Genomic DNA, 25186 nt, shown 5'->3' with positions numbered 1-25186 from the left:
TGGTTTGTGACCTCAAAAACTTGATCTACTAGATTTTTAGTTTTCGATTTCAATTCAATCACATTATTAACTTTAAACATGATATCTTTTACAACGATTGTGAAGGAAGCTATGGTAGCTTATACTAAGTCACTCTCGCTGGCACGATGTTGCGCGAGAGTGTGGTCTTGCGTTGTGGGGGAAACCGGAGTACCCGGAGAAAACCCACTTGTCCGGCTCGGTGACCACTAACCAAACTCACATCACATTATTTGTACTCCTACAACGGATCTGGTCACTTCATGGAATAAATAGTGGTTACGTACAACCAGGTATATTCTCAGTTATAGCTCAAGAAACGTCAGCTTTTTCTTAAGTTTGTTCTGGGGTGGAACTTAGGTTCTTACCGTATCTCCACAGAATTTAAAAAAAAATATATTTAGTGATCTCTAACCTCAACACAGGCTTCATTTACACATGCACTCTGACCTAATCAATATTAATGAGCACCACTTGGTCGTTTCTGTGTTATTTCTGAAGGCGATTGGGATATTCTCGTGATTTTCTTTTGACCTAACACAAACCTTTTAGTTTAAAATATCGAGTAAAAATAAACCATCGGAGTTGAATCCTTTGCTCAATTCGACCGTAATGCCACCATTTGGAAAGCTTTTCACGTTAGTGGTTATGTTTGCAATATTTAAATCATTTATGCTATGAGTTTAATAGTTATCTAAAGCAATATATACAATACGGCTTTGTTTTTTTTTGTATAAAATGTGTTATGATTTGACAGAGAGTTCATGAAAACAGAGCCTACTAACGTTAGTTTGTTCAGAACATAAATGTGACCAAATTCTTAGCATTACCTGAATATAACCAGCAGTTCCTTCGAGGAACTATGGAATAAAGTGGACAAAACATTTCATAACCTGCGTAATATCATTTCCTTTGACAACGTTATCAACACCAATAAAATGAATGGGGATGAGATACTTGCATTTATACTGCTGATTACGACAGACACTGATCCTGAAATCAAATAACTATCATGGTCGATGTGTGTTTAAAAACGCTATCTTGCAAAATCATTTCAATTACAAAATCTGATAATACGCAAGTTATAATTAGAAATATTTATCATGTTTGTTAATGTAAGAAAACAATTTCGAGTTGGTACTATGTTGTTTTCTATACAAACGCAGTCTGACATATGTTTTTGTCCGTCTTGATTAGGCGAAAATAAGATTACAGGCAATATTCAACATGAATTGCTTTCAGGAAGAAAATAAATACGCTTAACACAATGCAGGTGATATATCGTATGCTCGGCCGATTCATACAATGCAGGCGATATAACGTATGCTCGGCCGATTCATAAAATGCAGAAATAGTAAACCTTCAGCTGTATAAAATCTACGATACTTTATTTTCAATTATATGGAAGTTAACAAAATTTCAAGCATATTTTTTTCGTTCACATAGAGATAAATGTTAACGTTATAGATTTGAAACCCAAGTGAGCGGTTTACTCAGTCATTGCAGGTCAGCGGCGTACCTAGCGTAAGGCAAATGCTCGAGCGTGTACTACTGAAAATAACTGAAAAAAATAACAAACGTTTAAATTGCGAAATTTGATGTAAGACCCAATCCTTTCCCGGGCAAGGTACACATAACAGTAACATGTAGAGCAAATGCTACAATATGTAATGGCTGAAAAAAGGCCGGAACGTTTCATCTTTGTTTGAATTTTACATGTGATTTGTGAAAAATATTAGCGTTTTAAAGCACAAAAAAACATGAAATATACACCAAATTGCGCCGTCAAAAAATCATGGGGAGGATGCCCCCGGACCACACTACAAACTGATTGCGAGTACTTGCTAGATATCTCTTGGTACGCCCCTGCAGGCGAGAGTACCAATCCAGAGTGAGCCAATCAGTGAACCGTCTCTGAAGTGGCAGTCGGTTCTATTTGATCCAGGTGAAAATCACAATTGAAGCATTAAATCATGGGCTTTCACGGTGATCTACATTGAAAACATTTCCCACTTATGTCAACACAGTTATACTTCATCACCGTTAACACCATATTAAATCTTCCCTTTTTCTCAAAATCGAATCATTGGATAATATGTTCATCCTGCTATGCCAATTGAGGAGGCCAAGCCAGTTATTGGATTAGTCGTAGGTTCAGCGCTGTCACAAAGTGTCTTCCTCCTTTTTACAAGTGTTCTTGTGATGACAACTGGTCGTCCATGAATAACTTGTTGTACTTTTCAGCATTTCTGTAAAAAAATAATTCTGGGTATTTCACATCAAGTTCCAATATATGCACACTGATTTCGACATTCCAGACTAATGTACAGTTTTGAGGTTTCTGTCCACAGTTTTCGCGGCGTTCTCAACCATGTGGATATTGTGTTATATTCATGTACCTTGTGGTCGCTTTCCTACAACGTGAGAGCTCACGCACCACTGCTGGAGAAATATCCGGGACACTATGCACATAAACAGTATCTATGGAAATGAGATTATTCCGCTGAGGACTGTCGTCTTAGTTATATCCATAACAAGACTTCGAACTCCCAAACGGAGATACCAACTGGGGAATTCATGCTAAATTCAAAGAGTAATATCACTGTATCGCGTCTTGTCTGTACTATAAACGGTTACATTGTTTTATCTTCTATTTAAGTTTTACACTAACGTTTTGTATTGTTGGATTCGAGAGGATCGGATATAGAATTGATTGAAACCTGAAGAAGTTTCGCTATAGCCCATACAACATGCTTTCTGGATGAGGACATGCTGTCTCTTGCGTAAGACCAAAAGTAGCGACGTCGACGAATGGGCGACCATCTCTTAATACTAACCAATAGATGCAAACCTATAATATCTAATAACGCGTTAGTTATTAAAATCCATTACATAACATACAGTATACGTTAAATAGAGAGTAAACTTATTTGATGTCTCAGTCACACATACACGACTTATACTGCAATTCTTGTAAGGTCAATTCCCAATTAAAATTTGATAACAAATCTGATCAAGGTCCTTTGATTCGTGGCTTGAAATTCACAATCTTGTAACAACATTTGTTTAATCACGCCAACAATCACATAGTGTTCAGGAAGCGTCCCGATGAAACCGTTCCCAGCCGAATTCGTCCTGATTATCCCGTTCCCAAAACATGAAATGATGATTTAGTGGTTGTATCAAGTGAATGTCTCGCATGTTTACCATTTAAATGAATTCCTTTACGAAACATAAGAATAATAACGTTCATATATGAAATGACCATTATATAATTTTGTTAGCTCTAAGTTGTGTCTATTCGTCGACATTATATTAATAATGTGAAATATCTTCTATCTCCGATCTTGATCTTTAACACCAATGGTAAGTTAAGAGCCCTTCCATAATATGTGTTACTGATTCTGTATTGTTCGGCTGCTGTCCCATTAAGCCTTGTTTGTCTTTATGCAGTACATTTGTCATGTTTTGAGAAACGGTCATGTTGCCTACTATGATATTCTTAACTCCTGTATATGTACTGAAGTACTGAAACCGCACAGTTTTGGTATCATCTATGTTCAATTCAAGTGATTCCCATGTACGTTCAGTTATAGACGTTTTCTCTAGAAATAATTCAATAGTTCTAAGCGTTAAACTTTTTCAATTCCAAGTGTCAAGCTGTGTTACATAATAATTGCTAGATTATTTTTGCCACTTGAGAATATGCTCACAAAACAGCCACACTGATCAATTCAGCTAGTATTGTTAAATAAGGATCATTGACGCAGACAACTCGTGAATAATGAATCAATTAATAATGTTCAAATACGACATGACTCGTCATAAATTCATTGTTTCATCATTGTTTGACAGTCTTAGCAAGATACAGACGTTAACGGCTCGATATGTCTTAGACGATAAGTTTTGCATGGAGTAACATTCATGATTTTGTTCGTGAAACGATTCGTTTGTTAAAACATCCAACTCCAGCTTCAATAAAACAAATTTGGTGAATAGCTGAATGCTGCAATGTTGGCTTGGCATTGTTATAAACATTTATAAACTTCATAATCAGTGGTGCTATTGTTCACTACTCAGTACGTTTGCACTAGATAAACATATACCTGCAGGTAATTCAACACTATTTATCATTTTTCCAAAGATAATACCAACAATATTTTTAGATAGATGGGAACATTACATTTGATCATTGCATAAACTTTCTTCTGTATTGCTGCGTTTTATTAGATGGTGTAAAGGAGTTAACGAAAACATGTGATGTTTTTCAGCGCATTTTGAAGACACCACAATGCTCAGCCGTCTAACCAAATATGTAGCAAGCAATATATCAATGGAATAAATTCAATAGAGCGAACACAACGTTTTGTATCATTCTTAGTTCTTAACTAATTAATGATTTGAGAAAAATGAAGCCTTGTTATAACCGTTGAACTAATAAGTCTTGGCAAACAAATATTCCAGCCACAAGTGTTCTATTGTAAGCCAATCGCTGTGTTTCGAGAACAAAGTGTACCTCAAGTGTCTAGCAGGAGTATCTGCTTCTGCTTTCACATGCATCGACCTGGTCCCTTAACGAGAAGCGGTGTTTGCTTTCATTCAAAATCGTTTTTATAGCACGAAATGGATCTCTGATTTTTGGATATGATGAAATAATCTTGTAAGTGTTTCTTATTATTTTTTATTCATGATTTTGTTTGAGATATTCAAGGCATGATTGCTTCAATTTCAACTGTGATATACTTGCGTTAATAAGCTGAATATCCGGTAAATGGAAGGAATCACTGAAAAAAAAACTTATTTTATTTGTGCTGTAATTAAATGTTGACAAACAAAAATATGATGTTTACACCTTGTTTAACATTCGAGAATTTCCTTTGGAAATAAGGACACAGTTGTGTTGTGTATTATCCAGCATGCTTCTCGGCTGTGTTCTTTCAAGTATTATGAGTTATGCACATTCTTACAGTAACAAGAGTACTTCAAACGGATTTGATATGTGGTTAATAACATACAAACTACAAAAAATAACGATCATGATGTGTTTATACCCAGCAATATGTTTCCCATTCATCCAAAGAAAATTGTAGTTCTAATCAGTGTCTACAAGTGTGTATGTATATTACTTATCGTTTCAAAAAATGTAAATATTTAGATGAATAAAATTACCTATTTATATTTGCATAGTGCAGGACTTTACTGGGATGACCTTGCTAAGTTTGTGTATCATAATGATCAACAAAAGAATGCACAGTTTTGTACTGAACTGACTTGATTGGTTATATATTATATTATTATTATTATATTGACTACATTTTGATATATGTTTACACATCCATTTTAAAATCTGGTTTAGGACGTAAAATTCAACTTCAAAACAGACAACCGTACTATTAAGTGCACACCTTAGTTACATTGCGCATGTGCAAAGGGCAGAGCGATTTATGAGAAGTAGACGACTGGACCAAGTCACGTTGGCCGTCAAAATACACCATGCCATATGAATATAAGTGTTTTTATTCACCGTCAAATCTGCTCTACATGATATGGAGCTGCAGTGCATTTGGTAAATCCTCGATTGTCATTGGTACACAAATTAGTGCAAGCACCAGGAAATGATGCGGTTAAGTACCATTCTGTTTTAAACTGGCGGACAAAAGTATGAAATCTCATAAGTAACAGAACTTATGGAAGTACCTCGTACAGCATGTTTCATGTATTTAAGGCTCAACAAAGAATTTAACGGAAACGTACTTATCATTTTGTATCGAATATAAGTGTGTTTGTGAAAAAAATAGAAGTTCATTTGTAAGCAAAGTGATTTTATGAAATTTGATTTATTACAGCTTTAAAGTTTTCATGATTTTGAACAGTACACAAATAAATTCATTCTGTAAGCCCATTAATCCACAAATAAATGCATTATTGGTGCTCATTTGTTCATAAATGAATGCATTCTTGATGTTCATTGGTCCATAAATAAATGCATACAAAAGCGCACTGTAGCTGAATAAAATAAATTTAATGTAAGTTAATCTCTTATACGGGGAAAAGAACGAAACTCAATAGAAATGAATCACTTGGAATACCATCATCGGGGTCAAAATCATGATAGTTCAAATTTCATACGGGTGTGACCTTCAAATTGTGGAGAAGCCGAATTAACAATCATCAGTTGGATCTTTCAGTAACAAATTATATGTATTATAACTGCCGAAAAATGCCATGTCAGCCAATATTAACAGTTTTAATAAATATTTATACAATACCATTCATAAGCAATATTAAAGCATAAACACTTTGATTACAGTCACCTTAGAGCTGCAAAGAGAATCAGTTTGTTAGTTGTTGTTGTTATGCAGAGATTATTATGCACAGGAAACCGTCTTTCTTTGATGTTTTAATGGCTTTAATTGCTGTCTACACATTACATATAAACATATTAACAACACCAGATTCTAAACTAAGGAGAGAGTAAACCAGTGTGTGTGCGTGCGTGCGTGCGTGCGTACGTGCGTGCGTGCGTGTGTGTGATAACCAGTGTGTGTGTGTGTGTGCGTGCGTGCGTGCGTGCGTGCGTGCGTGCGTGCGTGCGTGCGTGCGTGATAACCAGTGTGTGTGTGTGTAATAACTTTAAAGTAAGAAACTCTAGTAAAGTGAACGAAATGGGCTATACATATAAGTGAGGTTGTGGGTATGTCTCTGATATCTGGTTGATATGTCGTCAAACTGTCATATTCTGCCAGTTGGCTTGACAAGCCTGCCTAAGGACTCTCTGAGCTTTTGGAAAGACCTTGACCAGATGAGGAGTCAAATTTGAAAGTGTTTCCCATTACATTGCCTGAAGTGGCCACAGGATCATCGTTAAAAGAATGCACGAAGAAATGGTTCATTAACCGAACTACTTAAATGATACGATAATCAGCATAAACACTGAAATGAACATATTCAAATGGAATCATTGACCATTGTATATATTTATAAATAGGAATGATCTTAAAATGTTTCAATATATGAAGAAATATCGCAGATTTAATCCATTAATATATTTTTATTTGCAACATGTAAATTGATATTTTGAAATATGAAGCAAGACAAAAGAACACACAAACACTTATTTGATTATTTTGAATTAATGATGTGTTATCTGATTATTTGCTGATTTTGTTAGTTGTTGATATCCAATCTGCACTCAACGCGTTAAGTATTCAAGACCACCATCAGTAATTTGAAGTATTAGAAATTGATTTAATATCAATTGACAAAAAGGCAAACACGCTTCTTAATGTAATAAATTATATTTGTTATATCAAGCCACTTTTTTACCAAACTACTAAATTATAAATTATAATTAAGTTCATATTGCACAATTCTGTCAATTTTAACTACTGAAATTGATATAGCGGATTCTGTTAATGAAATATTTAAAGAAACAATTCATACTGAGTTTAAATTGTCGGTTACAAACAGAAACTCTGAAACAAAAAACTTAGCCCCTATACATTCAGTAAGGAAAAAGTCCCTGACATTTTGAATATAACATTCAAACAATAAACTGATATTAGATGTTGTTTTAACCAATATATTCACAAAACTGCATTCCTCCAATGAATATAATATAATGAAATCTACAGGGACAAGCCAAGTAGTCGAAAGAAAACAATAGAAGAACACTTTGAGGTCCAAACAGCAATGAAATAGAGTCACAAATGTATAAACACCATATAAACAACACACTCCTCAGGCAAACCGCACACTCGTCAAAATAATTTTCCATCTTTTAATGCACCAGTCAATTGTAACCACGCCCCCCCCCCCCAGGTCCGGAGGTATACCGGGGATAGCCGGGGAAAGGGCCGTGTTTTTACTATCCAGGTGCCACCGCAGGGCCGGGTGACCGCGGTGGTTTTGTCAAAGCGCCAAATTTAGCGGAGATTGGGCCTTATATAGAGTCTCTGGGGTTCGGGGGCATTTGGCCGGGGTTTAACCAACAGTTCGTCCCCGCAGGGCGGGGATTTTACCCGGGATTGGCTGGACCGAAAGTCAAAGTCCCGGCTATTCTCCGGACCTGTGGGGGGGGGGGGGTTATAATTGACTGGTGCATAATATTTGTCAACATATTTTGGGGTTATTTAAACCACGATACCGTAGAGCCTTTTACCTTAATAACTATCGGTATATTTTTGCAAGACAAAAGGACAAACCAAAAATTTGCTTCATACCTTAACGACAAAATACAATTATCACCTATCGAATTATTCAAACAGAGCGACTGTGCCAATTCGATGTACTTTTAATACAGTGCAAACTACAGGAACGATCCAAAAAGCCATTTATTTGCTGTGGACAACGAAACTATAATGATGAAGCAGATTATAAATTATAATAAATGTTTGGTCAGAACGTATCGAGGTAATAAGGACTTAAAAGACGTATGCAATTATCATTTATTTTCTGTTTCTGAGGAAGTTTTTCCTAATCTGCTTAATCATAAATCCCATGACAGCGTTATCAACAGTATTGCCATGAATGGGATAAACAATTTCATTTATACCATTAATTACGACCGATACAAATCTTTGAATTCAATATCTGTAATCGATGTGTCTATGTAAATGATTTGCATCAATATTTTCTAAGTAGCTTGGTTGTAAATGGTATTGTTATTAACAAACATGAACCTGATTACAGGTTAATTGATTTTTTAAAGTTATTTGTACTCCTTTATGCGGACGATACTGTTATATTGTCTGAATCTGCTATAGATTTACAGAATGCACTAAACCTGTATGAGAACTATTGTTTACAGTGGAATTTAACTGTTAGTACTTCAAAAACTAAGGTTGTCATTTTCTCTAGAGGTAGACTAAACCACCATACGTTTTCTTTATGTAATGATACAATAGATGTTGTTACGGAATATAAATATTTAGGAGTTATTTTTACTAAAAGTGGCTCGTTTTGTAAAACAAAGGACTATATTTTAAAACAGGCAACAAAGGCAATGTTCTGTTTGCTTAAAAAGTCAAAATATCTATGTTTATCTATTGATTTACAAATTGATTTGTACAACAAAATTATCAAACCTATATTACTATACGGTTGTGAATGTTGGGGTTTTGGCAACAATTACATACTCGAAAAGGTCCAATTGAAATTTCTAAAATATATATTAAATGTTAAAAGTAGTACACCAACATGTATGATATATAGTGAAACGGGTGTTAAGCCTTTACAAATAGATATAGATTAACGTATGGTCAATTACTGGTCCAACTTGATTGTTCCATCATGTCATAAACTCTCAATCTCAGTATACCACGTCACATTGAGTAAATTCATGTATTCTGACAATGTTAGAGCTAATGACTTTAAATGGATTAAACATGTTAAGAATATTTTCATCAAATGTGGTCTTATTAATGTTTGGCAAAGCCACGAATTTCCAAATAAAAAATGGTTACACAAGAGTGTTAAGCAGAAATTGTCTGATTTGTTTTTAAACGAATGGTACACTACTGTGAACTCTTCAAGTAAATGTGTAAATTATAGCTTGTTTAAAGAACGTTTTGAATTTGAAAACTATCTTGTTAAAACACCGCCAAAATTATTGAACTATGTTATACGATTTAGAACAAGAAACAATCATTTTCCTATTGAAGTAGGTAGTTGGAGGAATATAAATATAAATGACAGAAATTGCCACCTTTGTGATTCAAATCGTATTGGTGATGAATTTCATTATTTGTTAGAGTGTAGTTATTTCACTAACGAAAGGCGACGTTTCATTGATAACTGTAATTTTAGAACTCCGAATATATTGTCATTTAAACGTGTTATGAAATCAAACCCAGAATGTATTATGTTTTCAAAGTTGTGTAAATTTATAAAATGTATCATTAAAAAAGTCAATTATAGAATATAATGTACTCCTCTTTATACTATGATGTTAATTATTATTATGATTGAAGTTCATTTTTCAAAGCCTCTCTATGTGTAACTGTATAATATGTTCATTGCAATTCTCATTTTGTCATGCATGTATGACATGAGTTTACTGAATAAACTTGAAACTTGAAACTCTATGAAAGCGTTCTTTTAGAGATACATTTCCAGTTACAAACTCCGATAATAGAGAACTTATCATAAGGAGTATACATTAGGTTTATTCATGTGAGGACTCGATTCTGATTCGGTTAAATGGTGTTTTTGTTACAAACTCGTTACAAATGTTACTTTCCTCTGAACGAACTCCAGCATTAGGTTACATGCTTTGCACATCAATTATTTCCAGGAAGACCATCAATACGCTTAATTAAATGCAGGATGCAGAATAAGTAAGACTTCATCTGAATAGGGTTTACGATACATTTCACTGATATCTTGTCTATGATAGTAAGATAAGATAAATTTTATTTCCAATCATGGGTCATGTTATATGACATGTTTATCACAGTTTACAAAATGCAGAAAATAAATTGAAACAGTAAGGTAACGTATTTAGTAAATGTAAATAAGGCTTCATTTTGATTGTTTAACACAAATAACATAATCTCATTTTTAAAATGAATACACATGTTCCCCATTTCCTTTTTATGCCTTACTAAATTGTGTTTTCAATTGTTGTGTAAACACATTTAATGATTTTATTTTCCATGGGCACCTGGATTTAATTTAAGATATACTATAAGTTTGCATTACTATTGTCTGTTATATTGCAGAACATTAAATAAACTTATATTTAATTGTATGGAAGTTTACCAAAATTTAAAATTAAATCTTAAGTGCTGACATGGATGTAATATTTAGTTTTTTAGAGATTTAATTAAGGATTAAAAAAGTAATCTTATTCCTTGCAGGTGGCTGAACGAATCCAGGGTGAGCCAAGCAGTACAGACAAGATGGGCAACAGGCAAGCTGTTCTACTTGATCAACGTGAATACTTGAATCGAATCATTGAATAATGGGCTTCTCCAGTCAATCAACAATCAAAACATTAACAAGCTATGTCAACACTGTTCTATTTCATTACCGTTAAAACCATTGAAGAGTTTCCCTTCCCTCAAAATCGAATCATTGGATAATGTGATCAGCTATGTCAACGAAGGATGCCAAGCCAGTTATTGGATTAGTCGTACTTGGATTTTCAGCGCTGTCGCAACTTGTTTGTCTCTTTCTAACACGTGTACTTGTGAAATTGAAACATGGTGACTATACATCGACTATGAAGACCCTGTTGTACACATCATCATTCCTGGAACAAATTTCATTCATGGTATTTCACATCAAGTACCAATACATGAACATTGATTTCGACAGTACAGACGAATGTACAGTCTTGAGGTTTCTGTCCACATTTTTTGCGGCGTTCTCAACCATGTGGATACTGTGTATCTCCGTTTTCTATTTAGTGTTGACCATTAAGCCCCAGAAATGTTTCAGCTTTCACGCACGTTTCCTCTCCCACTGTACTGCGTGGACGTGGACGTGCGTCAGTTCTCTTATGTACCTCGTGCTCGCTTTCCTCCTGCGCGAGAGATACATGCACGAGCTTACGCATCAATGCTGGAGTAACATCCGGGACACTATTCACATGTACAGCACCTATGGAAATGAGATCATTCCGCTGATGTTCGTCATCATGGTTTCATCCATAGCAAGACTTCGAATCTCAAAAACGAGATACCAACTGGGGAATTTCATGCAGAATTCGGAGTGTAACATCAATGGATCGCGTCTAGTCTGTACTTTAAACGGTTACGTTGTTTTATCTTCTCTCTTAGTTCTATACTACATATTACTTACGTTTAGGATATTGCTGGATCCGAGGGGATCGGATATCGTATTGATGCTATTTCAGGCCGGTAGGGGCTACGCTATAGCCATTACAACGTGCTTTCTGGATGAGGACGTGCTGTCTCTCGTGTGTAAGAGAACGTTTCAAAGACCAACAGTAGTGACGTCCACAAATGGACGATCAGCTTTTGATAATAACCAAGAAATGCAAACCTTTATATTTCAATAGCGCATTTGTTATTAAAATTGGAAAAATCGAATACTTTAGAGAAAACTTGTTTTAGTTCGTGACCATATATCGACAGGACATTTTGTATCATTTGACATTTTGACCGAGTTGTGGCACACACAAGAAATGAGAATTCTGTAATTGTTATAAGTGATTTTTTCGAGTGTTAACATACAACATGTTCCGAAACAAATATCATTTTAGTTCTAGTTATTTTGTATTCGCCAGCATTTTATTAGTTTATGTTTACAACTTTAAAATCAAAACCATACAAGACTCTGTGTACCAGCTTTTTCACTCAAGTGGGAGTTAAGAGCTTTCCAATCATAAGTGTTACTGGTTCTGAACGTTTGGCTGCTGAGATAGTAAGCTTGATTCGCCTTTACGCAGTAGTATGTCTGTCATTATGCTTTGAGAAATGGCCAAATATGAACAATCTTAACTCTTGTATATGTACTAAAATCCAACATTTTGGAATAACAATTGGTTCCGTTGAACAGGTTTTCAAGTACGTTCAGTTAAAGTTATTTTCTTTAATAGCAATAGCCCTAAGCGTTGAACATTCTCCATTCCAAGTTTCACGCTGTGTTACATAATTAACGGTAGATTAGTTTTGCCATTAGGGAATATGATCACAAAACAACCACACTATGATCAATTCAACAAATGTTTTTAGATAAGGGCTATTGGCGAAGACAGCTCAAGGATATCGAATTTAATGATAATGTATCAATTGCAACATGACGCATTATGAAAAGAGAGTTTTATCAATATTTGTAAGTTTGAATTTGTCGAGAGGAACACGTTTGTTCTCGTTCAGGCAGTCAATGTTTACAGACAATTGACCAACAAAATAGAACTAGCTCAAAACAAAGATATATGAACAAAGCTTAAGCGACATCAAACAGAACAGGCATCGTCTCAAGACAAACAGACACAGGTTGAACAAATAATAAACTATTGTGTTGAATAATTGTTAGATTAATAATATTGGAACAGCCGGTGAACATATATATATTTACTGGTGGGTTAAACCGCTTATTCAGCTGAATATTTCATGTTTTAATGTAATGGATGCGACAGCGCCACCACTAGGGCAACAACGCCACCACTTTTATAAATATGTGCATTTTTCCTTTTTAAGAAGTGCTTATCAGTTTTGTTGTGTTCCGGCATAGGTACTATACATAACAGTTATGTTTGCATGCTTGGAATGATCTTACGGGGTGTGTAAGCACCGAAATGTACTTGCTATGCAATCAGATCTCAGAATATGCACAAGTCCGATTCGGGAGAAAAGCCCCTGGCACCACAGTTTGCACAATATTGAAACGAAATAGCAACCAGCCTACAGTAGAAGTGTTCTTACACGGTACCACATTCTCCGATTTTCGAAATAAGTCCGTTAAATGAAATTATCAAATAAAATATAAATCACACTCACGTTTTTTATGTAAACATAGGGCACAGCTCCACCACGGAAGTGTCGACAGCTCTTTTTCTTTGCACTTCCGTAAAGTGGTGGAGCTGGCGTTTAGAGGACGTGAAGGCGCTCGGTCCCTATTTCACGGTGTTTCAATAAAAATCCAGTCAAATGACCTCAACGGTCCATAACATTTGTTTTTTTGCAGGCCCGTACCTGTCCAAAATATCTTATAAACCGCTGACCTCATAAAACAGTTGAGTGATGTTCACAACGGCGAAAACCCCTAAGCGATGCTATATTATTAAAAGGTTGACATGTTTGTGAGTTATTTCTTATGTTCAGTAAAAAACAAAAAAAGCGCTTGAACTATTAAATGGTAATATAAAATGTTTGTTATATTAAAACAAATTCAACACACCACTTCATGGCATTATAAGTACTGGCTAATCCCCGAAGGTGATACCACAGTCCTTGTACTGTTATATACGTGACCTTCTGAGGTGTGTAATAGTTCATGTTCTTGAGGTAGCAGCTAAGTAGTAAAATACCAGCAGGAAGAGCAGCTATATGCTAGAATATATGTTTTTATCAACTAATATAACAATGCTGTATATTTATTATGCCTTATAAGGGAAACATATACTGTTAAAGACGATACTAATTGGCTGCTGCTCATTATTATTTGATTACTTCCCTCAAGCATGGAAGTCTTCATGAAATTATCGCTTTATGGAGAACATTAGCATCTTAATCATTATTATTGAATGTCCATCCTTGCTTTATGAAAATCATGTAATATTTATTTTGGAAATCTGGTTTTGAAACTGTCAGGGTCCACGAGGACAAGTACATGTATGCCTCGCATAACATTTTTTTAATTACAGCAATCTCTTTCAGTGATGTATACAAATGCATATGTCTTATTGGAGAAATTCAAGGGGAAAAACATGTTGTCGCAGTAAAAGGATAAATTGGGACATATAATGAATCTAAAAGCCAAAAACGTTGTAATTATACTTATATGGAAACAACTCGTTTCCTCCGATATGGGCTTATAATGGGGATAACTCAAGTTTCAAGTTCAAATTAAAGTATATTCATATAAAATTATGTTTCAAATACCTGACGGACAGAGCATGAGAACATATAGCATATATACAGGGAGGCATTTCAAACAGTGTTCATATTAAGTATAAATATGTATCCATTTATTATATTTATATTTTCTTAACATTAGTATGTGTCATGTTCAGAAAATAACACACTTTAATAAAATTATATACAGTCTAACATATAAGTTTTAATAGAGAAGTTCATTGGGTTATATTTTTCAAACTAAATTTATCAACAGCATACTTTGGAAAAGTTTACAAAATTGTATGACTTTGGTACTGTTTTCTCAAGGTTTAGTCTGTAATACTTTTTTGGAAATTTAAAACAAAATATGCTTCCACCGTAGTAAATTGGTAAGCTATGTTTATTGAACACTAACACCTTTTTGAATATCAAGTAAGTTGTGGTGTTCTGTTATATACATACTGGACTGGGCGATGTGCAAGTTTCGGGAAAGCCAGTTCAAAAGTGTTCAGAGATGTCTTTCAATTACTTTTTATTAAACAAATATTGAAACAATACGTCCATGACATTGAAATGAAATGGAAGCCCTCATCCGAGAGTTCAACAGATCAGATGTTATCAAACCAGTACACAAACATTTACTCTGAACATCATAATAAAATGGCACATAATCCTTCTTCAGATTACGTTTCTGGTTGTATGTAGAGATTTTTTTTTGATTTTTTTACTGTTATAACCAGTAAAATAACAACTGGATATGTTCCACTGTTTTAAAAACATCAGCTGGCACAGGCCTTGGGCCAATTTAAACAATATCAAAAGTGACGGTTACGTATGAATAAAATATGCCGGGCTTATAGGCACATAATAAACATATTTCATTTTATTTCAGGGGTGATCGCAAAATATTTCAAATTGTTGATACCAAATGTAATAAGTTTTCATCGTGGCTACGCCATTCGTAAAATATAGCTTAAATGTTCTAATATTTCTCATCTGCGGCCAGAAAAAAAACACCGCTAAATACACATATGAAAGATTTCATGTCAGAACATAATATAACTGTTTGTCTGCATACTGCATGGAGATTAGCAATTACCCGGGGATTTTGCTTAAACATACGACTTGGTATTTATAATTATGACACGTCTTTATACAATATACGTCTTTTTAAACCATATCTCCACAACTTAGAACTGGGACGAAACTTAAGGGAATTAGAAGTGAGGAAATTAAACGTTGCAAATGACTCTAATAAATTGAGTTTGTAATGGATATATCTTGTGAACTTATTTATAACCTCATTGTTTGAAACGCGGAATGGTAATGACAATACACGGGCGGTAATGAAAAATCATTGTCATATTTTACTGGATATTTTGTATCAAGGGCAGATAAATACTTTAAAAAGAAAGTACGCTAAAAACGGTCTTTTCTCGACGGGGATTATAAAGAGCAAAAATCGTGGTTTAACGACGAATGTAAGGGCAAACTGCAGGTACAAGGAAGCTATTGAGCAATTTAAGGGCCGGCAGCGATGCAAAAGTCGATTGAAGGACCAAAATTTAAAATGTTTAAAAAAATCAATATCTATTCAGTTTTAAGGTTCAATTATTTAACAAGCATGATTCATAGATCCGTTGTAACATGAAACGCTAAAAATATATCAATATGAACTCTCAAGACATTGTTTAATAGGTAGTCTTGGGCATGTTGACATAAAAACAAAGAAAAACAGACTTTTCCAGAATAATGTAAATACTTTTTTATCCAAAATCTGATAAAATATTCTTTTGTAAAATTTGTTGAACTCCTTATTACTCCAAAAAATGCAGGCATCCTTTCAAATTGGACCATATGGCTCTCACCCAGGTCATAACAAACAGTGTGATTGTTTGACATGTCCCTGTAGTCCTCGTTGTATATCAATATTTGGGGAAATTAAAATATTCAAATTTAATTCCGAGCACATCATTTTGTACCACAACGCGAACAATCTGGACTTAGATGTTTAAGACTGACGTAATATCATCCAGACTGAATTGTGACACTCAAGCAATAACGTCCTCCTATTTACAGTCAATAACTTAACAGAATTTAAGCCTAGGCGCTACTGTGGGAGTATGTCTGATATACATGAACTATTAATTGGAAATAAATGGCAATACAAGCACTAAAAGAAAGTGTTGTTGGCAACTTAGTATATAACAAGTTTGTTTTTATAAACAATACAATTGAATCTACAGGGACGAACCCCGTAAACAACAACAGCGATAACCCTGTTGGAAGGCACAGGACTTAAGGCCGACCCTAAACGAAAAACAAACAACATACACAACAACACACACAGACAGACTACACAGACTATCTGTATTTTTAATGGTGGAGTTTCATTACAACTATTAGCAAAACAGGAATTCACTAACAGTTAAAACCTCACATTTGTTTCAACATTTATCAATTATTTGCAAAATTCCAAGTAAAAAACTAATACAATGAAAGCTACAGGGACAGGCCCATACCATACACACAACAACATAGCTCTGTAAATAAATGATACGTTTACCACCTTGCACGGACCTGCGAAACACGAACTACAGTCGAACCCCGTTGGCTCGAACTCGCTTGGCTCGAATTCCTCGTTGGCTCGAACTGGATGTAAAGGACCGCTTTCTTTAAGATAAAGCCAAGTCTTTCCACTTGGCTCGAAACTTCCGAGGCTCGAGGTATTTTCGCCGGTCCCTTGGAGTTCGAGCCAACGGTGTTCGACTGTAGTATATATGTACGTAAACTAACACCAGTCCCGTGTATAAATCAATTATTACCAAAATAAAAATATTTGCCTTATTTGAGCGTGCATCATCGTGAAACAATGAACTGTTGAATAAATGTATCCTATTAAATGATAAGGCAATTTTAAGAACTCTAGGAGCGGATACATACATCACCTTCACATGATAGAATCAAGCCGGGGCAACAGTGCCAACTCTTAGAAGGTACGATTCAATCAGTGAATATGCCTCATCGGAGACAGCATCAACTTTAAAACAATTGAAATAAAAATAACATAAAACAAAACAAATAAGCTGACGAGATACAAACGTCACCAAAACGAATTAATACAATCATTCAATGTGCCTTCAATATGACAATTAATGATGAGTAATATAAAACAAATCACATTAGCTGATAAGTTAGCGACGAGATACTGACGTCAGCAAACGAATTAATCCAACAGCGCTTATTTCTCGAAGGTTTATTTTTCATATGGTCTGATAATTCAATTTAAATTATTAGTGCAGACAAAAAACTACTTTAAAATGTTTTAGAGACACATCATAATGGTAAGGTGCGGGATAAATCGTGATGTTTGATATTTCATATCCATCAGAGGGTATTGTAGCAGGAAGGAAATGATGGAAATATGATTGTACTGAACTACCGAACCAATCGGCTTCTGGACATCTCAGTTGTAGGTAAGACAATCTAAGTACGTCCGGCTTATAAGAAAACGTCTGGATCGATATGTAAAATCATGATTATACTTTCAAGTCGCTAGTGGTCGTATTGTAAAAACACATTAATATGGCATCTTATAGAGGAAGATGTGATTTAATAAACTTAAAAGACTATTGTTTTATGTATACGTTTACCTTTTGTTTTGTCCATAGAACGTCAGTATTTCCTAGACAACCTAGCTCAGAATGACCAGTTCCAGGTATCGTTTAGTGTAATCAAATGTCAAAAGAATAAAAGTGTGGTCGAAGTGTTTAATTGTAAATTGTGCATATGCGGCCAATTTCCATGTTTTAAGATTAATCTAGTTTGATGACGTAGTTCACTAAATAGTGTAAACGAGTGCGTACATGTACAAATAGGGTGTACACATAGCTCGATGACGCAGTTGACAAAATACTGTACACGAACACGTACATGTACAAATAGCGTGTACACATAGCTAGATGACGTAGTTGACAAAATACTGTACACGAACACGTGCATGTACAAATAGCGTGTACACATAGCTCGATGACGTAGTTGACAAAATACTGTACACGAATACGTGCATGTACAAATAGGGTGTACACATAGCTCAATGACGTAGTTGACAAAATACTGTACACGAACACGTACATGTACAAAAAGCGTGTACACATAGCTAGATGATGTAGTTGACAAATACTACTGTACACGTACACGTACAAATAGCGTGTACACATAACTAGATGACATAGTTGACAAATACTACTGTTCACGAACACGTACATGTACATATAGCGTGTACACATTGGTTGATGACGTAGTTGACAAATACTACTGTACACGAACACGTACACGTACATATAGCGTGTACACATTGGTTGATGACGTAGTTGACAAATACTACTGTTCACGAACACGTACATGTACATATAGCGTGTACACATAGCTAGATGACATAGTTGACAAATACTACTGTACACGAACACGTACATGTACAAAAAGCGTGTACACATAGCTAGATGACATAGTTGACAAATACTACTGTTCACGAACACGTACACGTACAAATAGCGTGTACACATAGCTAGACGACGTAGTTGACAAGTACTTCTGTACACGAACACGTACATGTACAAATAGCGTGTACACATAGCTAGACGACGTAGTTGACAAATACTACTGTACACGAACACGTACATGTACAAATAGCGTGTACACATAACTAGATGACATAGTTGACAAATACTACTGTTCACGAACACGTACATGTACATATAGCGTGTACACATTGGTTGATGACGTAATTCACAAAAATATGTACAAGTACACGTACCCAAACAAGTAGTGCAACTTCTCGTACCTATCGTGTGACGACGCTGTTAAATGATAACACGCACTACCTTTCGGTTGTTTTCTGTAAACCATTTACCATTTAATTGAGTTCTTAACACAATTGAATAGCTTTGATTAAATCTTTTGTTTCTTTCATGTTTTTTGATGAAATATGGAGTTTTATCAGTGAAATAACATCAGTGGAAATATCAATTTGATATTTTCACTGCAAAATAGGGAGTGTAAATATCAACTTTCAGAACTACTTTCAAAATTCATTGTAGCTTCTTCCCCTTGATCAAAACAGAACACTTCACTTTGAACCAGAAAATGTTGGCAAAAATTAAAAGATATGTTCCATAAGTTTAAAAAAAATATTTTTTGGAAATTAACAACTTACCGTTTATTGGGAAAATGGTTATCCCCTTTTTCAAATGTTTTCTTGATCTTGAGGCTGAATGTCGAACAATTGCTTTCATACGATGAATACAGATTTAAGACGAAAACAGCTGTTTGAACATAATTAAAATGTTATATAATACGAACTTCCCGGAAAATTTAAACAGAAATTTACAGATTTACTGATTTTTCATTACCCAACCCACGCCTCAAAATTTGTAAAAACTAGCGTGGTTCTCATTACCTGGTAATCGACCTGTCTTCAAAGAAAATAGATTCGGTCTCTTACTCTTACTTCATATCTCAGTCTTGTTGAAAATACAAAGTATAGAAGTATTTTATCTAAATTACGCCTATCATCCCATAAACTAAATATAGAAATAGGTCGACACAATAAGGTTCCTACGAATGAAAGAAAATGTTCACTCTGTAATCTAAATGATATTGAGGACGAATTTCATTTCGTCCTCAAATGTCCAGTATATCGGACCTTAGACGTCAATATATTCCGAAGTATTTTACACTCATACGAGTTTGGTGAAATATATTGTTTTAATGCAAAGTAACAACCAAACCACCCTAAGGAAGTTAGCGCTTTACTGTTATTTTATAGTTGTCACATGCCATGCATTATTTCTATACATATTGTTGTGACGATGAGCTTTTTATGCTTAAGTCAAATAAAATTTCTGTTCTGTTCTGTTATGTTCTGTTCTGTTCTGTATCATTAAACACACTCTAAAACTAAGAAAAAAGTTTTATATTCAATGATAATCTGCAGTTGTTTTGCTAACACATTCGAGCTTTCAAATTTCATTCAATAATTGGCGACATAGAAATTTGGTTATGTATTCATTCCCCGCTAAAAATAAGTGGTTTCGTTATTTTTTTGGAACATAGATGCACTAATAAAACTTCATTGATTACTGCTCATAAAATGTTTGCACTAAAGAACGAGCGAAAAAATAACTATAAAAAAACATAAGAGATTTTTTTTCAATAGACCGGAAATAGAAAATAGAAAAACAGCTACGTTATCGGCTGTTAAAATATAGAATTTGCGTGATGGGCCTCCCACGGGTAATTGCGTTAAAACACACCTTTTTTCCAAATACTAATAATACTCCGATAAAAGAAACAGAAAATTTGTATATTTCAGTGTAAGATCGTATTCTATTTCACTCGTGATCATAGAAAAATTATATATTTTCGCTGGTGGCGAACTGAAATAAACAAATATCCTCTTTATCTCATCTTAGGAAGGTTATCGACAATAGTTCGACTTTGCTCGATGCGATTCTAAGCTCACAGCTGTATAATGTCATCATTTAATCAAGCGCAAAAAGCACAATATTTTACAATTCCATACGGATGCATCGATAGAGGATTCGACAGAAAATAACAAATTTGAGCGGATAATAATATATTTTTGTCCAATTTAATTAACTAAAAATAAAGATATATAGAGGGGAATATTATACAGTTAAAACATGTTATGCCAGGTATTCTATTAGACAAGGATATTTATCTGCAATGCAGTGTATTCGTCTTTCAGTTTGCAAAGAAATCAGAAGTGTTTGCACCGTATGCGCCAACATTCATCCTTTTTATTACTTAGTATAATTATATAACCTACATCTGGGACCAATTTCCCCTGCCAGCTTACATCCACGCTAGGATGTACTACTGATACACTTACCCTACGTATAGTTCATGCATTTTCAAGAACGTGGCAAATAAGTTACCGATGTTTTCATTGATTGTAGGTAACTGCATTCCGATATCAAAACATTAGTGGTTTCATTCGTATAATAACCCTTGTGGCTCTCCGTTAATATAGTAGTATTTACTCGTTTTCATTGCTTCGCCTAAAAGTACTAAGTCAATGGATAAACTACTTAGGGCTCAGGGGCATGCCTCTGCAAATGGGATCGCAGGAAAGATTATCATTTACTCATTTAGAAGAGCGCCGACAATCCAAAATCCATTAAGCAAATTGCAACCGCCTACTTTCCATTAAGACATCCTCGGGGCATTATGCGCTGAACACTAAGAAATGTAGTACTTAGTTCTGTGCCCGTCCTGCCGCCTGTTAGAATTACAAAATTGAAACATTAATTACTACATAGAAAATGACCTGTTTAGCACCAAGCAGTTTAACAAAATAAAAATGCAATGCTATATAAATTGTATAAGTAATAGTTAGATGACATGAAGTTAATTCTTAATGATTAAGAATTCACTTCATGTCATCTAACTGACTTAGAATACAGGAATGACGTCACCATTACCTCATATGTACTTCCGTTGTGTGGAAAATTCTCAATAAAAAACAAATGTTCTTATGATTGATAGACATGTTTTCACATGCTCAATACACTGTAAATCAAAACTATCATTATTCCTGAAACTTTTATACCTAAAGTATCTATTCTTGCTTGATTTATCATTTAGAGTAGAGATTAAAGCATAAACCGCTGCCCTATAGTTGAAAGGTCATTTTGGAAGATCTGTCATGGCATATGGTGCAATTTTTAGAGTTTGTTTTTCAAGTGGATTGATTTTTCTTAGGAATAACTTGACCCCCCCTTTTTATTGGCTTAAAAGCTAATTTAAAGCTTCTACTTTAAGAACATATGTGGTTATCATAGCCTGCATTCGCTCGAAATGCCTTTAAATGTTGTCTAAACATTATAATTTTACATTGAATTATATAGGGAATAACAATAATGGTGTGTAACCTACAAACGCATTGGCTGATACGTTGTCGACGCAAAATCTGACGCAGGGAGTGTGTATCGGATGATTGGCAGTAGGCAGACCTGTAAACACCCGCGAACGTTGAAATTCTTAAGTATACTACTTAATGGTTGCCTATCTGCAATCTCATTGGTTGAAAATGTAGGTTGTATTCTAAGTTTTCCATGTAAGAGTATCTGACAAAGAGTGACTTTTGTGATAAGTAATGATGCACTAACTATCTAACATGCAAATAAAGTTTGTAAATAACTGAGAAGATATTGTTCTTATTGCAGATGTAGATATGTTGAAGATGAAGAACCCGTATGAACGAATCTGTTTTCACTTAATAGTAATAACAGGAAATTACAAAAAAAAGTTCCAGGCAAGCATCAGGCATTCAAACGGTCTGTGCAATACATTGTCATAAACATTATTCAATTATTACCTTAAAATACCGACCGGGTTATGTACATGAATGCCTTTTTATCAGGTTCAAGACTTCTTAAACCCCTTATAACAAGATTAAGCTAAGCTCACTATTTTTGTTTTTAAATTAATTGCGTAACATTTACGCCTTAAAGAGTTTTTAGACTTAAGATATAAATTAGCTATATGATAATCAAAATGAACCGTTTTGAATTTATCAAAAATCAATTAAAGAATGTATTTCCGCGAATTAAAATAAGCTACTAAAGCCTGTCAAGCTAAAGAATTTTTGAGAAATTGGGGCCTGAATTCTAGCGCATAGCTTGATTATATTTAGGCGTTAATGCTGCGTTGACATAACACACTGTGAATCTAAATGATGCAGCACCCATTGGCACCCAATTTGATGTTTTTGTTGTGTTGTAAGTCTCATTCATTCCTGTTAGGAGGCTGTGTTAGACTACCACAGTAGTCGCATGGATCATTCAGATTTGCGATCTCGTTTTCGTAGTTTTTTTATTGATGAAATATGCGATAACAAACATTAATTGGTGAACTATGTGTAAGGCTGTTCTTCTCCTTTATCCTCGCATTTTTCCAGTGAAGAAGACGTATTTAATTCATGATCACATAAAGTAGGGCATATTCCTGAATCTGCATAATCGTATTTCCTCTGACAAACGTTATCAAAGGCAATGTAATGGATGGGATATGCACTAACATGAACACTGTTGATTGCGTCAGATACAATCCCTGTCATTAAACATGTATATTCGTTGTGCCTTTGAAAACTTCCGTTCTGATAATCATTATCTGATTAAAGGAATCCCATTATTCATCATCTTTATTGATGTGAGGAAACAACTAATTTGTGTTAGTGTCGTTAAAAAGTGTAGCCTGAAAATTTTGAATGATTTTCCCATCGACTATTATCGTAGTACAATATTAGATTAAATGTAATATATTTTACATCACTTATTTTCAAGAGGACATGCTCAATTGAAAACTTGAACTTTGTATAGCAGATTTAGGACATTTTCGTCCGGATATAACTTATAACTTTATTTTGAATTTCTCTTTTTCTATTACTGTTAAACATTTTAGGATACTATTTTTATATTTTATTGAAGTAAACAAAACGTCAAATATAAATTATAGTGTTCTAAAGGTAAAAAATAAGAAATTAAATACAGGAATACACTCTCGCTTTCTTATTGCTTGCAGGTGGCTGCGCCCTTCCAGTTTTCAAGAGCCAAGCGGTATGTGTAACATCTGGGCGTGCGTTTTCTCTAAATCGAATAAATGCATTATTTGCTTACACGGTGATGTGAACTAAAGGAATGCCAACCTATATTAGTGGTGTACGCAATGCCATTGTTATGCTGTACGTCATGCCATACTTAGGTTAATATTGTTTTGTTACTTGGAACCAGACTCATAATATTAGCGTTGGGTTATTTATAAATTATTTGTTAGATGTTTTTACACCTGTTATTTGAAATATGCAACTGTGTTTGTAACAGGTTGGCAAACGCCAACGAATTAGGATTTTGCTAAAATCCAAACAAAGGAGGTGTCAGCCGAAGCCAAATTTACTTAAGCTAACTGTTTTATTGTTTCTTTGTATCTAATTTAGCACCTTGACATATGTTTTGATTGAGAACTGTTTGAACTCAGAAGTAATTAGTTTGAGCTGAGCTGACAGTCTTTTTGAAGTATTTTCTGATTTCTATTGGTTAAATTTATGTAATGCATGACCGGGCCGCACAATATAAGGTAACACATTTTTAAATATTAGAGAGAAAAAAGGTAGTTCTTCATAGAAAACGGACTCTTGAAATGTGTCTGTGCTCGGAGGTGGTTTTACCACAGTCCAGCAAACTATAGCGTTGTCGCTGTTGTACAATATATTTGGTGTTAATTTTTGGACTACACACACTGTGTTATTACTTCAAGTATTTGTTAAGGAAAGAACAACATAATAAAATCGTGAAAAGAACTTGGTGTCGTGAAAAGGATTTTGGTTTGGACGTGAAAGCTAATTCCCCATTGGTGCTCCAATCCACTAGTAGATATATAGTTAAAAAAACGCATGGCACAATACCAGTAAATGGAAAGGCCGTTTCTGGATGCTTGCGCTGTCACTTGTTTTCTGCTTCAATCTAGCACGTGTGATAATGAATTGAAATCTATGCATGGTCACATATCGACTGTGAAGACCCTGTTGTACTTTACCGCATAACTAGAAAAGAAATGTC

General features: G+C 34.6%; 1 protein-coding gene across 1 annotated transcript; it reads left to right on the top strand.

Annotated features, from left to right (window-relative positions):
- The first annotated feature begins 4546 nt into the window (after window positions 1-4546).
- LOC128243623 (uncharacterized) lies at window positions 4547-12206 on the top strand. Its single transcript, XM_052961500.1, has 2 exons — window positions 4547-4678; window positions 10878-12206. The coding sequence occupies exon 2, from the start codon at window positions 11114-11116 to the stop codon at window positions 12041-12043; it is 930 nt and encodes a 309-aa protein (XP_052817460.1). The 5' UTR covers window positions 4547-4678; window positions 10878-11113; the 3' UTR covers window positions 12044-12206.
- The last annotated feature ends 12980 nt before the right edge of the window (window positions 12207-25186 follow it).

This window comes from Mya arenaria, chromosome 8 (assembly GCF_026914265.1).
Source record: "Mya arenaria isolate MELC-2E11 chromosome 8, ASM2691426v1".
Lineage (NCBI taxonomy): Eukaryota > Metazoa > Mollusca > Bivalvia > Myida > Myidae > Mya > Mya arenaria.
Note: the sequence above shows the minus strand (reverse complement) of the source record. Positions and strands in the feature narration are given on the sequence as shown.

What these genes read in the sequence shown, in the direction of transcription:
- LOC128243623 (XM_052961500.1), top strand. Translation starts at nt 11,114, where the DNA reads ATGTCAACGAAGGATGCCAAGCCAGTTATTGGATTAGTCGTACTTGGA.